The 15,251-nt window shown below is 43.2% G+C and overlaps 1 protein-coding gene and 1 pseudogene across 2 annotated transcripts in view; one reads left to right on the top strand and one right to left on the bottom strand.

Annotated features, from left to right (window-relative positions):
• The window catches only part of ZZEF1 (zinc finger ZZ-type and EF-hand domain containing 1), a 140,828-nt gene that overhangs the window by 106,154 nt on the left and 19,423 nt on the right, over positions 1-15,251 (bottom strand). For both annotated transcript variants that reach the window (XM_050765152.1, XM_050765151.1), the window contains exons 3-6: positions 9,005-9,199; positions 6,308-6,479; positions 4,653-4,852; positions 1,348-1,558 (exon numbers count right to left, since the gene is read on the bottom strand). In XM_050765152.1, the coding sequence (XP_050621109.1) occupies positions 1,348-1,558; positions 4,653-4,852; positions 6,308-6,479; positions 9,005-9,199 (778 nt within the window). The remainder of the gene's footprint in view (positions 1-1,347; positions 1,559-4,652; positions 4,853-6,307; positions 6,480-9,004; positions 9,200-15,251) is intronic.
• Positions 6,617-6,711, top strand: LOC126940073 (uncharacterized; annotated as a pseudogene).

Raw genomic sequence — 15,251 nt, 5'->3', positions numbered from 1 at the left:
ACCTCAATCTGATCACGATGAAACATCAAATAAACCAGAACTGAAGGACACTCTTCAAAATAACTGACCTGTAATTTTCAAAAGTATCAGGGTCAAGGACATACTGAGGAAAGACAAGGAAATACTGAGGAATTGTTCCAGAATGAAGGAAACTAAAGAGATATGACAATGAAATGCAGAGTATTTCGCTGGATCCTTTTGCTGTAAGGGGCGTGACTGGGGCAACGTGCCAAACTTGAAGGGAGTCTGAGGATGAGATGGTGGCAACGCAGCAAAGTGCACCAATGTGGATTTCCTGATTTCAATGGTTGTCAGTAAATGTTCTTGTTTACAGGAAATACACACTAAAGTATGCAGGAACGACGGGGCACAGGCTGGCAAATTACTCTCTAATGACTGAGGAAGAAATAAAAATTATTTGTTAACTGTAAACTTGCAATGCTTCTCTAAGTATGAAATAATTTGGTGAGAATACATGTTAAAACACGAAGAAAGAACAAGGTATGGCCAACTATTACCCTTCAGAACTAGCATTACAGCAGTGTTATTTGCTAAACAGTTTTACTCAATAGTGCTAACAAATCTCAAAAGATGTCTTGAAAACAAAATATTAGCAATCTCTTTTTGGCTGATACTCTCACAGCCTACACTATAGGTGCCTATTATCAGTTGCTGAATCTGCACAATACTAATATTTCAGTGCTGCTATAGCTGGTTGTATTTGTCTTATATGTTACTACTTGGTCTTTCTGCCCTAATCATTTTTTTTAAAGTACTCTACATTTCAAAATAAATTAATTTAGTACCCCTGAAAAGATTTCACTCATTAGTGGAAACAGCCCTCAACGGATCCATTACTGTAGCCTGCTCATGTGACTTCAGGAAAGGTCACAACATCTGCGTCTATAAAATGGGGTAATTTTCACAGGTACATTTCAGTGTCAGTAGGTAAAATAATAGACAGCATCTGAAAGTGCTTTATCCAACATCAAATCCTATATAAACATGAGCAATTACTTCCCAATGGACAAGGAACAGGCACAGCATTAAGTGACCTTCCACAAGACTGGTCCATTTAGTGAGCTGATGAAGAACACTGTAGGAACTGTGTGAGGAGGAGCAGGAAGGGGGAATGGGCATTTTTTCAGTGTGTAAAGTCAGAACGTCAATCAAAGAGAGAAGCGCTGTGGAGCTGAGAGGCACCAACAGGAAACACTAGGGCACCTGAGGCCGAGCTGACTGAGCCACGACGATCAATGATGGAAGGCGGCTCAGTGATACTCCTTAAAGGATGACGGGAGAATGAGGGCATGTTGAGGGGGCTGGAAAATAGAGGGAATGACTTACTGAGTATTGTGCAGCACTGTCTGGACAAAGGCGGGATTTGTCTCCATAGAAGCCGTCACCAGAGATGTCAGCAGAGACCAATACCATATTGCAGAAGCATCTGAGACTGAGACCCCAGACTTCTTAACTCTCTGAAAGCCAACAGCCCTGAGACCATGAATTCTAGTGTCGCAGCCATCACTAAGACAACGCTTTATGTTAATCTGGACATCTGTCGAGCATAAACAAAACATTCAGTATTGGATTAACTTCTTTAGTTAGGCAAATGCTGGGCTCCCAACTAAAAGCAAAATAGTAATAGACATTTTGAAAAGAAAATTCTGAAGATACACTTTGATGACAGAAATAAATAGCATGTGCAATGGAACTACTATATAATAAATTTGTCAAAAAGCATTGACAAATCTAAGAAATCATAAGAATAATATGTAAAATTAAGGGTGGTTTAAGTCTTTACAACAAAACTTCTTAGGAACTTAGGAGTCTTGAAAAAAACTACACAAAGAACAACTTAAAACAAGCCTGTCTGAATACACTGTGAGAACATTTCTAGAATTCTTCCTAGGATTCTGAAATTTGGATTAAGTTACAGAACAGTAGCTGGCTTATAAGCAATTGTGATAATTTATTTTTAATAATCAAATCCAAACAGATGACATATACATGACTCACTTTTAAGAGATGTCACAATTTCTTATTTGGGTCAGAGGAGAGAAGGTAAGAAGTTACAAACGACACAACTTAGAGAAAAGACCACAATATAAGACAGGAAGCTTCTAATCCACAGACCTAACTATTTATTTGCCTAGGGGTGGGACACAAAGACTCTACCTTCCTAGGCCTCAGTTCCTTTGAGCAAAGAATACTTCTTTTGGCCCAGGAAAGCATTAGAAGAAATGAGATAAAACATGAAGCATTCCGGCTCCCTGAATGAAATAAGCCTGGAAAGCAATCACAGAATTGTGATTATTTCCAAAATGCTATGTGTAAAGCAAGGTTATAATGGTATAAAATTGGAAACAACCTAAATGTCCAAGACTGAGGGGTGGGTTAAAATTACGGCTTTTTTTTTTTTTTTTTTTTTTTTGAGATAGAGTCTTGCTCTGTCACCCAGGCTGGAGTGCAGTGGAGCAATCTCAGCTCACTGCAACCTCCGCTTCCCGGGTTCAAGTGATTCTCCTGCCTCAGCCTCCCAAGTAGCTGGGATTACAGGCATGCACCACCATGCCCAGCTAATTTTTGTATTTGGTAGAGACAGGGTTTCACCATGTTGGCCAGGCTGGTCTAGGACTCCTGACCTCAAGTGATCTGCACGCCTTGGCCTCCCAAAGTGCTGGGACTGGAGGTGTGAGCCACTGCCCCCGGCCAATTACAGTATATTTTTACAACACTAAATCAGGGTGCTTGTGAATACAACACGTTCTAAAAAATTACAAAAGAACATGCAAAGACTATCAACGTTTTTGTAAAAAGATATGTATAGATGTATGTGAACAGAAACATACAGCTCTATTTTTTAGGAAAAAAGGTGTGTATATATGTGTGCATATATGTGTGTGTATGTAAACCATACACACAAACACACACACACAAATACACAAACACAAGGAAAGATCTGCAAGGATCCACACCAAGGTAGTCACAGTAACAATCACTGGGTAGTAGGACTTGAATATTTTTGTTTATATTTTTCTAATTTTCCAATAAGAAAACGGGAATAAAATATTTTTCAATGGTCTAGCACAGTGACTCACGCCTGTAATCCCAGCACTGTGGAAGGCCAAGGCGGGCGGATCATGAGGTCAGGAGTTCGAGACCAGCCTGGCCAACATAGTGAAACCCTGTCTCTACTAAAAATACAGAAAGTCAGCCGGGTGTGGTGGTGAGCGCCTGTAATCCCAGCTACACGGGAGGCAGAGGCAGCAGAATCGCGTGAACCTGGGAGGCGGAGGTTGGAGCGAGCTGAGATCGCGCCATTGCACCCCAGCCCAGGCGACAATGTGAGACTCCATCTCAAAAAAAAAAAAAAAGAACATATATATATGATATATATATCATATATAACACATATAAACATACATATATATGTATAAACATATATATAAACATATATATTCATTTTTTATATATATATTTATAATCCCAACATTTTGGGAGGCCAAAGTAGGAGGATAAAGGCCAGGAGTTTGAGATCAACCTGGGCAACATAGTGAGGCCCCATTTCTACAAAAAAGTGGAAAGAAATTAGCCAGGCACGGTGGTGCATGTCTAAATCCAGCTACTGAGACTGAGGCAGGAAGACTGCTTGAACCCAGGAGTCTGAGGTTACAGTGAGCTATGACTGCACCACTGCACTCCAGCCTGGGTGACAAAAAAAGATCCTGTCTAAATATATATATATATATATTTTAATATATAAATAAAATATAGATGATATATATAAATATATATTTTTTAATGAAAAAAATGGTTCCATTGTTCTTATATAATTTCTTTCTTTCTTTTTTTTGTTTGAGATGGAGTTTTGCTCTGTCATCCAGGCTGGTGTGCAGTGGCGTGATCTCCGCTCACTGCAGCTGTAGCCTCCTGGGTTCAAGTGATTCTTCTGCCTCAGTCCCCCAAGTGGCTGGGATTACAGGTGTGCAGCACCATGTAATCAGGTGGTGCAGCACCATGCCTGGATAATTTTTGTATTTTTAGTAGAGACGGGGTTTCACCATGTTGGCCAGGCTGGTTTCAAACTCCTGATCTCAAGTGATCCATCTGCCTTGGCCTCCCAAAGTGCTAGGATTACAGGCGAGTCAGCAGGCCCCGAGGCTTTTCTATAATTTCTACAACACTTTTTTTTTTTTTTTTTTTTTTTTTTGAGACGGAGTCTCGCTCTGTCACCCAGGCTGGAGTGCAGTGGCCGGATCTCAGCTCACTGCAAGCTCCGCCTCCCGGGTTCACGCCATTCTCCTGCCTCAGCCTCCCGAGTAGCTGGGACTACAGGCGCCTGCCACCTCGCCCGGCTAAGTTTTTGTATTTTAGTAGAGACGGGGTTTCACTGTGTTACCCAGGATGGTCTCGATCTCCTGACCTCGTGATCCGCCCGTCTCGGCCTCCCAAAGTGCTGGGATTACAGGCTTGAGCCACCGCGCCCGGCCTCTACAACACTTAATGAATGAAATAATGACCACTTTTGTGTACGTCCTAAGAAGCAAACCAAATCTCAAAAACTAACCGCCTCTCCACTTCAAAGGGCCTTCTGCTAAAAAATAGTACTTCCTTGCCTCTCCCTATCCCCTGAGTTCTGTTGGACTTACAGAGCTGACTGACGTTGGCATTTTCCAGCAGCGTCACATAACCAGTGACATTGCTGGGGATGTGCACGTCTCGGACTTCCTGAAGATCGCTGGCATTCCTCCCCACAGCTACTGTCACCTGCTGTGGCATGTAGCTCTGGTCAGTGGCAGCCACTGCAATGGACAAGTGCCTAAGCACAACATCTGGCTTCATTTTTAAACTGGAAAACACAAAAAGCAGAAACTACAAATGTTTATAGGAGTCAAGAACTGACAGGATCCAGAAGTCCCATCTCAAACAGCTTACATTTGATATACACAAAGACTGATTTTCCTAACAGCCACCAACTTGAAATGCTGGCTATGAGTTTCAAAGTCCTTCTGACCTTGACCTTCCCACATCTCTAAAAGATCTTTCAGTTCAAGATTAATCTTACGATTCCTTTTAAGCTATCTGTACAGGAAGAAAGAACAATATGAACATTCTAACAAACTCCCTTTACCTGGCAAAAAAGCAAATTGTAAACTGCATACAAAAAACTGAGTATATTCTCTCATCTATAAATTAGATGTCTAAAGGTCAAATGTGCCCTCTAAGAGGAAACAATACAATTATTTCTGGCACTTAGTTCTACCAATTGGAATTAGCCTGTTTTCTGAGGGGACAGGTGAAAATTTCAATAGCAGCTTCAGAGCTTCCAGAAAACCACTGTTTATTATCATCAGCTCCACTCCAGGATTCCTGACCATACCATTTCTTCTTCTAAAGTGACCAACTCAGTCACATACAGTGAATTTCAAAAATGTATAGAAAGAGGCCAGGCACGGTGGCTCATGCCTGTAATCCCAGCACTTTGGGAAGTCGGGAGTTCGAGACCAACCTGGCCAACATGGTGAAACCCTGTCTCTACTAAAAATAAAAAAATTAGCTGGGTGTGGCAGCAGGCACCTGTAATCCCAGCGACACGGGAGGCTGAGGCAGGAGAACTGCTTGAGCCTAGAAGATGGAGGCTGCAGTGAGCAGAGATCATGCCACTGCACTCCAGCCTGTGTGTCAGAGCAAGGCTCCGTCTCAAAAAAAAAAAAAAAAGAAATAAAAAAAGTATAGAAAGGGACAGGGTGCAGTGGCTCATGCCTATAATCTCAACACTTTGGGAGGCCAAGGTAGGAGGATTAAGGCCAGGAGTTTGAGACAAGCCTGGGCAACGTAGTGAGGTCCCATTTCTACAAAAAAGTGGAAAGAAATTAGCCAGGCATGGTGGTGCATGTCTAAATCCCAGCTACTGAGACTGAGGCAGGAAGAGTGCTTGAACCCAGGAGTCTGAGCTATGACTGCACCACTGCACTCCAGCCTGGGTGACAAAAAGAGATCCTGTTCAAAACAAAAAAAAGAGTAGAGAAAGGATATTCCAAAATACAATCACATGTAAGTACTTGCTCTTTGTGGTATTAATTTTCCTGAGAAACTAGCGAAAACAGATATGAAATCAGTACTAATCTAAAATTAATCAAATGTTACTTCCTCCTTTCAAATATCAGGGAAATTATTTATGAATATACAAGCCAGGTTACATGATTTTACATGAGTCATTTTACTTGATTCTTAAAGCACCTTCATAGACAGCCACTTAAAATACAAAGAGTAGACAGTTAAGAAAACATTATATCCCACCCACCGAATCCAGTGTGAACAGGCACTGCCATCCGACTGCCAGTAGGATGAGGTTTCTCCATTTGTCATCTTGTCAATGTCTGCAGAGTTGGAGGACGTTTCTATATAAGCATAGCACTTTGCTACTGACTTGAGTTTATCCATCTCTGGGCTTCTAGTTAGATCTCCAGGGCTTTCTGTAGGGGAAACCAGAGTTGATTACATGACAGCTCTTTCACAAAGGGGAAAAAAAGAGTTATTTAAAATACCTAAGAGAAATACACTTGGTACTTTGGCCCTAGAAACACAAACCTTCCTTAAAATCTCCTTCCAGATCCTTCTGCAGTTCATCAGTGTCATGAGTGGATTTTCACGCACATGTGTCAAATGTGCCTCCCTCAAACTGTTACATCGTTGGCACATTTGACACATGTCCCTCAAACTGTTACTGGACGTGAAAATCATATGCCACCTTCCGAAGAATCCACTGGCCAAGGATTACCCCATCGTCTCCCATTAGTGCAATTCTTGAATCACTGATAGATTTGCAAAACCATGCCGAGAAGAAAATGGTAAATTACGGTTTGAATTTACACTTTTTAAATGATGAGTGACACTTTTTAAGCTGCTTGTTTCTGAGTACAGTCTGGTCCTGCCCTCTTCCATGTTCTTCTGGGTTAATTCATATATTTTATATACATGATCAAATGTATATATAAACATACATTTAATAGCTAACATTTACTTGAGTGTTTACTATAACCCATGCACTTTTTTTTGTTGAGATTTTTTTGAGAGGGTCTTATTCTGTTGCTCAGGCTGGAGTGCAGTGGTGTGATCACAGCTCACTGCAGCCTGGATCTCCTAGGCTCAAGTGATCCTCCTGCCTTACCCCAAGTAGCTGGGACTACAGGCATGCACCACCATCCCTGGCTAATTTTTAAAAATTTTTGGAGAGATGGGGTCATCCCTGTGTTGACCAGGCTGGTGTCAAACTCCTGGCTTCAAGTGATCTTCCCGCTTCGGCCTCCCAAAGTACCGGGATTATAGGCATCAGCCACTGTGCCTAGCCATGTGCTTTTTATATATTCTTTATGTATTAATTCATTTTAAAAATAAAGAAACTGGCTGGCCTCAGTGGCTTACGCCTGTAATCCCAGCACTTTAGGAGGTCAAGGCAGGCAGATCACTTGAGGTAAGGAGTTCGAGACCAGCCTGGCCAACATGGTGAAACCCGATCTCTACTAAAAATACAAAAATTAGCCAGGCATGGTGGCACGTGCCTGTAATCCCAGTTACTCAGGAGGCTGAAGCACGAGAATTGCTTAAACCTGGGAGGCAGAGGTTGCGGTGAGCCGAGATCACACCACTGCACATCAGCCTGGGAGACAGAGTGAGACTGTCACAAAAAAGTAAATAAAGAAACTAAGGAACACAGAGTTAAATAACTGCCCAAGGGTAGAGTTACTAAAAAATTTAGTCAGTCAATTGTATCTTTAATATGCTACAAAATGTATTTTTGTTACCTAGAATGTCATTTGTTTTTGACTCTGCTTATGATATTTTTTTTTGCTGTGAGGAAGGTTAAATTTTCATACAGACCAATTTATTAATCTTTTCTTTCACAGATTCTGGAGTTCATGCCTAGTTAGAAAGGCTGTTCCCTACTTCACAAAGTGGAACTCTTTTCTTCCAATATTTTTAGCATTTTATTTTTAGCTGAACTTTTTGATCATCTGAAATTTATTTTAGTGAATGGAATGTATTAAGAATCTAGTTTCAGCCAGGTGATGGCTCACACCTGTAATCCCAGCACTTTGGGAAGCCGAGGTGGGTGGATCATCTGAGGTCAGGAGTTTGAGACCAGTCTGACCAACACGGTGAAACCCTGTTTCTACTAAAAATATAGAAATTAGCCAGGCGTGGTGGCACATGCCTGTAATCCCAGCTACTCAGGAGGCTGAGGCAGGTGAATTGCTCGAACCCAGGAGGCAGAGGCTGCAGAGATCATGCCATTGCACTTCAGCCTGGGCAACAAGAGCGAAACTCAAGTCTCCAAAAAAAAAAAAAAAAAAATCTAGTTTTATTTCTTCTTCAAATGGCTAACTAGGTGCCCTAACTCCATCTGCTGGCAGTTCACCTTTCCATCCTGATGTATGACGCTGACTTTATCTGGTACTCTATTCTCACATGTATATCGTGTCTATGTCTGGGCTCTGTTATGTTCCACAGACCTATCTATACACATCGTGAACTTCTGTTGCTATCTCCGAGTGCGGATGCGGTGGCTTCCCTCATTTATCCAGCAAATACTCATTGAATACCTACCATGCAACAGGCACACAGCAGCAATGAGGAAGCAGACAAGACAGACAACACACAAGTGAATCAATAATGCTACAACTTCAGATAACAATAAGCACGTTTTTGACCATTAAACCTGCCAAGGTGATCCTGACCAGAAGGTGGGGGGTGGGGGAGGTGTTAATTAGGTAGAGAGGAAAGGCATCCCTGAAGTCACATCTGAGCAGAGAATTGAATATGAGAAACCAGCTGTGTTAGGAAGGAAGCAAGGGAATGAGGAGAAAGATCACACTCTCATGTTACAAACTCATGACTTTACATTTTCAGAAATAAAGGCAGGGAAAAGATTTGGCTCATTTTACCAATACGACAGAAGAAATGGTAAGACTATTTTCAGGAGAAACCCCCCCACACATACCCTTCTCCTTTTGTACCAGCTGATCCAGAGACTCCTTCAGCACGGAAGACCGCATGGTGCACATGTTCTTGCAGTGCTCCAGCATCGGGTAGGGCATCACCGCGCTGGAGAGCCGGTTGCGGTGCAGGAACCGCAGTATCATTGACGAGTGAGCATCAAGGCCTTCCTTCGACTCCGAAAATATGTCTATGAAACCTAAACAGACAACATCCATTTTTGGTGTTTTGGGGAAGCCACAGTAGTTTCCACATCCCCTGCCTGGTGGCCTATCTGAACCGGCTAAATTAAAAGGAGTCATTAACAATCTTCACTGATATTTTCAGTTTTAATTGTTTAAAAATCTAAGTTTTAAAGAAATGAACCAGTAGCATTCTGAACTTAAGAATTAATTCAGCCGGGTGCAGTGGCTCACGCTTGCAATCCCAGCACTTTGGGAGGCCAAGGCAGGCGGATTACCTGAGGTCAAGAGTTCGATACCAGCCTGGCCAACATGGTGAAACCCCATCTCTACTAAAAATACAAAAAAATTAGCCAGGTATGGTGGTGGGTGCCTGTAATCCCAGCTACTTGGGAGGCTGAGACAGGAGAATCACTTGAACTCAGGAGGTGGAGGTTGCAGTGAGCCCAGATCATGCCATTGCACTCCAGCCTGGGCAACAAGAGCGAAACTCTGTCTCAGAAAAAAAAAGAATTAATTTTAGTTGAAAATAATTTTAGGGCCGGGCGCGGTGGCTCAAGCCTGTAATCCCAGCACTTTGGGAGGCCGAGACGGGCGGATCACGAGGTCAGGAGATCGAAACCAGCCTGGCTAACACGGTGAAACCCCGTCTCTACTAAAAAATACAAAAAACTAGCTGGGCGAGGTGGCGGGCGCCTGTAGTCCCAACCACTCGGGAGGCTGAGGCAGGAGAATGGCGTAAACCCGGGAGGCGGAGCTTGCAGTGAGCTGAGATCCGGCCACAGCACTCCAGCCTAGGCGACAGAGCAAGACTCCGTCTCAAAAAAAAAAAAAAAAAAAAAAAAGAAAATAATTTTAGAAGACTTAGAATAATGATTATTTGTTTCAATCCAAACTTCAAAAACGTATAAGCACTTAAACACTAATAGACGTTTTTAAGGAAGTCTTGCATATAGAATACAGGGTAGAAATAAAGTTCAGTGCATTAAGAGTAAAAGCGTAACTGCTTTTATACTAAGACACTAAGACAATGATTATGACAATACAACCACCACCATTACCACAGTTTCCAACGGCATTTTACAACCAATAAGGTGCTTCCACATACATATCATTCCGTCCTCACAGTAAGGTGAGGGGGAGGCACAGACGGTACAGGTATCCTTTTTAACAACTGAGGAAAATGAGGCTCAGGTGACACACCAAGATGTCAACTGATAATAGGGAGCACCCCATGAGGCCATCAGTACAGGCTGGGAGAGAGAAAGCAGGGTGACAGCAGTGGGAACCATGGGCATTTGAGTCACTTCCTCATGTAATTTACCTGTGCCTTCAGGACCTGCTCAAGCCCAATCACATATATACCACTTCCATCTGATGATGGAATGCTGCTGTGCACACCCAACTTTAGGCTGGATGGGTGAGAAAGCACCCAGTTCATGACAGGCAGTTCAGGTCACACGGTAAATTGCTGACTCATAGTCAAATGTTCAGTTTCTACCAAGGCCCAGAGCTGTCTCTCAAAAGAAGAGTAGTTATCTGCAGAAGATGGTAGGGCCTTGCTCCAAAATCCTAAAGGCCTCTGCTGTGATTCACCTGTGGGGGTCTGCCAGAGGCTCCAAACAGCATCTCTGTCTGCCACTGACACCTCAAGCACCACTGGATCTGCTGAGTCATAGGACGCAACTGGCAGAACAGCTTGCACTGCAGCCTGGACCTGTTGCAGAGCCTTGTCCTGTCCTGGACCCCTCTCAAAACCGACAGGCTTTCGGGTCACGGGATAAATGGGCCAGAGTCACACACCCAAATGAGGAATGCATTGCCTCCAAATCCCAGGTGATCCACTAAGTGTTGTGCCTCTCTCTTGGTTGTAGGAGGGGCCAAACACAGCAACTTACCCTTTATCTTAGAAAGAGTATCCTGACAGCCCCACACCACTGGACCCCTAAACATTTCACTGAGGTAGAAGGTCCCTGAATGTATTTCAGATTTATTTCCCACCCCCTGGCACACAAATGTCTCACCAGTAAGTCCAGTGTGTTTGCTACTTCTCACTCACTGAGTCCAATCTGCATAACGTCATCAATGTAATGTACCAGCGTGATATCTTGTGGAAGGGAAAGTGATCGAGATCTCCGCAAACAATATTACGACACAGAGCTGGAGAGTTGATATACCCGAAGTAGGACAGTGAGGGTATATTGCTGGCCTTGCCAGCTGAAGGCACATTGCTTCTGGTGGGCCTTACGGACAGGAATGGAGAAAAGGGCATTTGCCAAGTCAATGGCTGCACACCAGGTCCAGGAGATGTGTCAATTTGTTCAAGCAACGAAACCACATCTGGCACAGCAGCTACAATCGCAGTCACCACTTGGGTAAGCTTACAATAATCCATTGACATCCTCCAATATTCATCCGTCTTCTGCACAGGCCAAATAGGACAGTTCAATGGGAACATGGTGGGAACCACCACCCCTGCATCTTTCAAGTTCTTGATGATGGCACCAATCTCTGCAGTCCCTCCAGGAGTGCGATATTGTTTCTATTTACTATTTTTCTAGGTAAAGCCAGCACTGATGGCTTTCACTTGGCCTTTCCCACTGTAACAGCTCTCAGCCTACTGGTCAGGGAGCCAATGTGGGGACTCTGCCAGATGCTAATTATGCCTATTCCAATTATGCACTGGGTCCCATTCTTTCCCAATCAATGCTCTCATTTTAACAGTGACACCGCTGAGGCTGAGTGTGCACCTTTCACTGGAGGTCAGCCACTCACGTGATAGGAGCTTGTGTGTGATTTTCCACAATTTCAGCCCTTTGTCTAAAGGAGGTAAGACTCTCACCCAGGGCAATCTCGGAAGATGTGAGGCTAAGTATGCATTTCTGGAGACAGAATCCCTGAGATCATCCTCTTCTTTCATCACTCTGTCCGGCAAACTTAGGAGCACCAACCAACTTCATTACAGTCCTTGGTTCTCCACATATGGCCAAAGGTATCACGTATGGAGTCACTCAACTCCTCGATTCTCAAGAGAGGTGACTCGGGAATATCAAGTGCATTTACTTTGCACAACTCTCTTAACAGTTCACGCCAAGGACTATCAGTGTTCTCCATACTATTAGAAGTAGACTCCTTAGCATTTTTGGGTCTAGTAAGATTAAACAGTCAACTCCCAGAACTACAAAACCAACTGAAGGAATCCATCCTTAAAATTCTGTTCCTCAAATGCCGGGCGCAGTAGCTCATGCCTGTAACCCCAGCACTTTGGGAGGCCAAGGAGGGGAGATCACGAGGTCAGGAGTTCCAAGAGCAGCCTGGCTAACATGGTAAAACCCCGTCTCCACTAAAAATACAAAAATTATCTGGGTGCGGTGGCTACTCGGGAGGCTGAGGCAGGAGAATTGCTTGAACCCGGGAGGCAGAGGTTGCAGTGAGCCAAGATTGCACCATTGCACCCCAGCACGGGTGACAGAGCAAGACTCTGTCTCAGAAAAACAAACAAACAAACAAACAAACAAACAAAATATATATATATATAAAGTTTTTCTAGAACCCCTTCTGGTATCAAAATTTGTATGAGTCAGGGTTCTCCAGAGGGACAGAAACAATAGGATATACGTATATATAAAAGGGAGTTTATTAAGGAGAATTCGCTCACACAATCACAAGGCAAAGTTCCATGACAGGCCATCTGCAAGCTGAGGAAGAAAGAAGCCAGGAGTGGCTCAGTCTTTTTCTTAGCTGACTCCACAGTAATACCTGAGCTTCATATTTAGGACACTGCTGATGCTGCACTGATCTGCTCAAATCCTATGTGAAAAAACAGATTTGGTGCAGTGGCTCACACCTGTAATCCCAACATTTCAGGAGGCCAAGGCCGGTGGATTGCCTGAGCTCAGGGGTTCAAGACCAGACCGGGCAACACGGCAAAATGCTGTATCTATATTAAAAACAAAACAAAAACTTGTTCATATAATGGAAAAAGTATTTTCATATGCTGAAACGTTTGGTAAATTAATTTAGCCTTCAGTAAATGAATTCCAAGCCTAATGAATTTGGAAAAGGTACTATTTTCTTTTTTTAAACGCTTAAGCACCAACACCATGAGATACAAAAGGAACTAGTTTTAGCGTAGGTGAAAGTTAGCAACTAAAAAATCCGACCACCAAAGCAACTTCAGCTTACAAAGGTTCATTCCAAGACTGATGAACTGGGTGCCGATGAAAAGTTTTGAGTAGGAAGCCCTAAGTCATAAGCCTGTTATGTAAGCGCCTTGAGATCTGGACCCTGACGTTTTCTCAGTCTCATCCCCCAGCACAGCAGTGCACTATGAATTATCTGTTGGTGGATTCCCTGGTCTCAATCCCTTTGCTTTCCTCCCCACAACTGTCTGAGGTGTCCAAATAAAGCTCCTGATGCTATCCACATGCTGGTAATTCAAAAGTGGAGTAATATGTAAACACTAAGATAAAAGCTAGCTAAAGATAATTCAGGCCGGGTGCAGCAGCTCATGCCCATAATTCCAACACTTTGGGAGGCCAAGACGGGTGGATCACTTGAGGTCAGGAGTTTAAGACCAGCCTCTGGCCAGTATGGTAAAACCCCATCTCTACTAAAAACATAAAAATTGGACATGGTGGCAGATGCCTGTGCTCCCAGCTACTCGGGAGGCTGAGGCACAAGAATCACTTGAACCCAGGAAGTGGAGGCTGCAGCGAATGGAGATCCCGTTGCACTCCAGCCTGGGTGACAGAGCAAGACTCTGTCTCAAAAGAAAAATAATAATAATAATTTTAATTGCCATGAGACTAGGGAAAAAGTTAAATAATTAAATAATTATTTAATTTAATTTTTATAAAAATTAAATAATTAAAGACAACCTGAAGGAGAATGGAAATACATGTTTTGTTTTGTTTTTTTGAGACAGGGTCTCGCTCTATCACCAGGGTTGGAGTACACTGGCATGATCACGGCTCACTGCTGCCTCAACCTCCTGGTCTCAAGCAATCCTCCTGCCTCAGCATCCCGAGTAGCTGAGACCAATGTTGCACACCACCATGACCTGCTAATTTTTTTCTTAAGAGATGGGGTCTCACTATGTTGCCCTGGCTGGTCTCAACTCCTGGCCTCAAGCAATCCTTACACTTCGGCTTCCCAAAGTGCTGAGATTACAGGCATGAGCCACCACGTCTGGATGGAAATATACATTCTTCATTAACATATGGAAACTACCCCTCCCTAGCTCAATACGTCACTCAGCAGTAAGTAAGCCAGAGGGGCCAAGAGCAATCAGATTTACATTTATGTGTCTATCAAATCTATTTTGCCTCCATTGCTGCCCTAGTGACCCATAAGTATTATGACACCAAGTGCACAGAGCAGGAAAAGTGCTAAGGTGAAGTAAACCAAGACTAAAACAAAAATGTACAAAGTTTCTTTCTCTTTCAAACACAATTGTCTTCTCACTGGAAAAAACAAATACTAATTTTATCATGATTCTGTCTTTATGTAAGTCTGAGCTCCCCAAAAAAAAAACATACAAAAACACAGGCCATGTCTTTTCTTTTTTTTTTTTCTCAGAGGGAGTTTCGCTCTTGTTGCCCAGGCTGGAGTGCAATGGCGCGATCTCAGCTCACTGCAATCGCCACCTCCCGGGGTTCAGGTGATTCTCCTGCCTCAGCCTCCCGAAGAGCTGGGATTACAGGCATGCGCCAACACACCCGGCTGATTTTTGTATTTTTAGTAGAGAAGGCGTTTCTCCATGTTGGTCAGGCTGGTTTTGAACTCCCAACCTCAGGTTGGGAACTCTGCCCACCTCGGCCTCCTAAAGTGCTGGGATTACAGGCATGAGCCACTGTGCTCCGCCGGCATTGCTTAATTTTAAGCTATTTTTATTCTCACTTAAATTTCTGTATATAGTAGTCCTCCCTTATCCACAATTTCAGTTACCTGTGGTCAATAAAGACCCCAAAATAGGTAAGTATGGTTCAGATACTGTGAGACAGAGAGAGAGAGAGGGGGGCCACATTCACATAATTTTTATTTGAGTATATTGTTATACAGGCTGGA

This window comes from Macaca thibetana, chromosome 16, assembly GCF_024542745.1.
Source record: "Macaca thibetana thibetana isolate TM-01 chromosome 16, ASM2454274v1, whole genome shotgun sequence".
NCBI classification, from domain to species: Eukaryota; Metazoa; Chordata; class Mammalia; order Primates; family Cercopithecidae; genus Macaca; species Macaca thibetana.
Note: the sequence above shows the minus strand (reverse complement) of the source record. Positions and strands in the feature narration are given on the sequence as shown.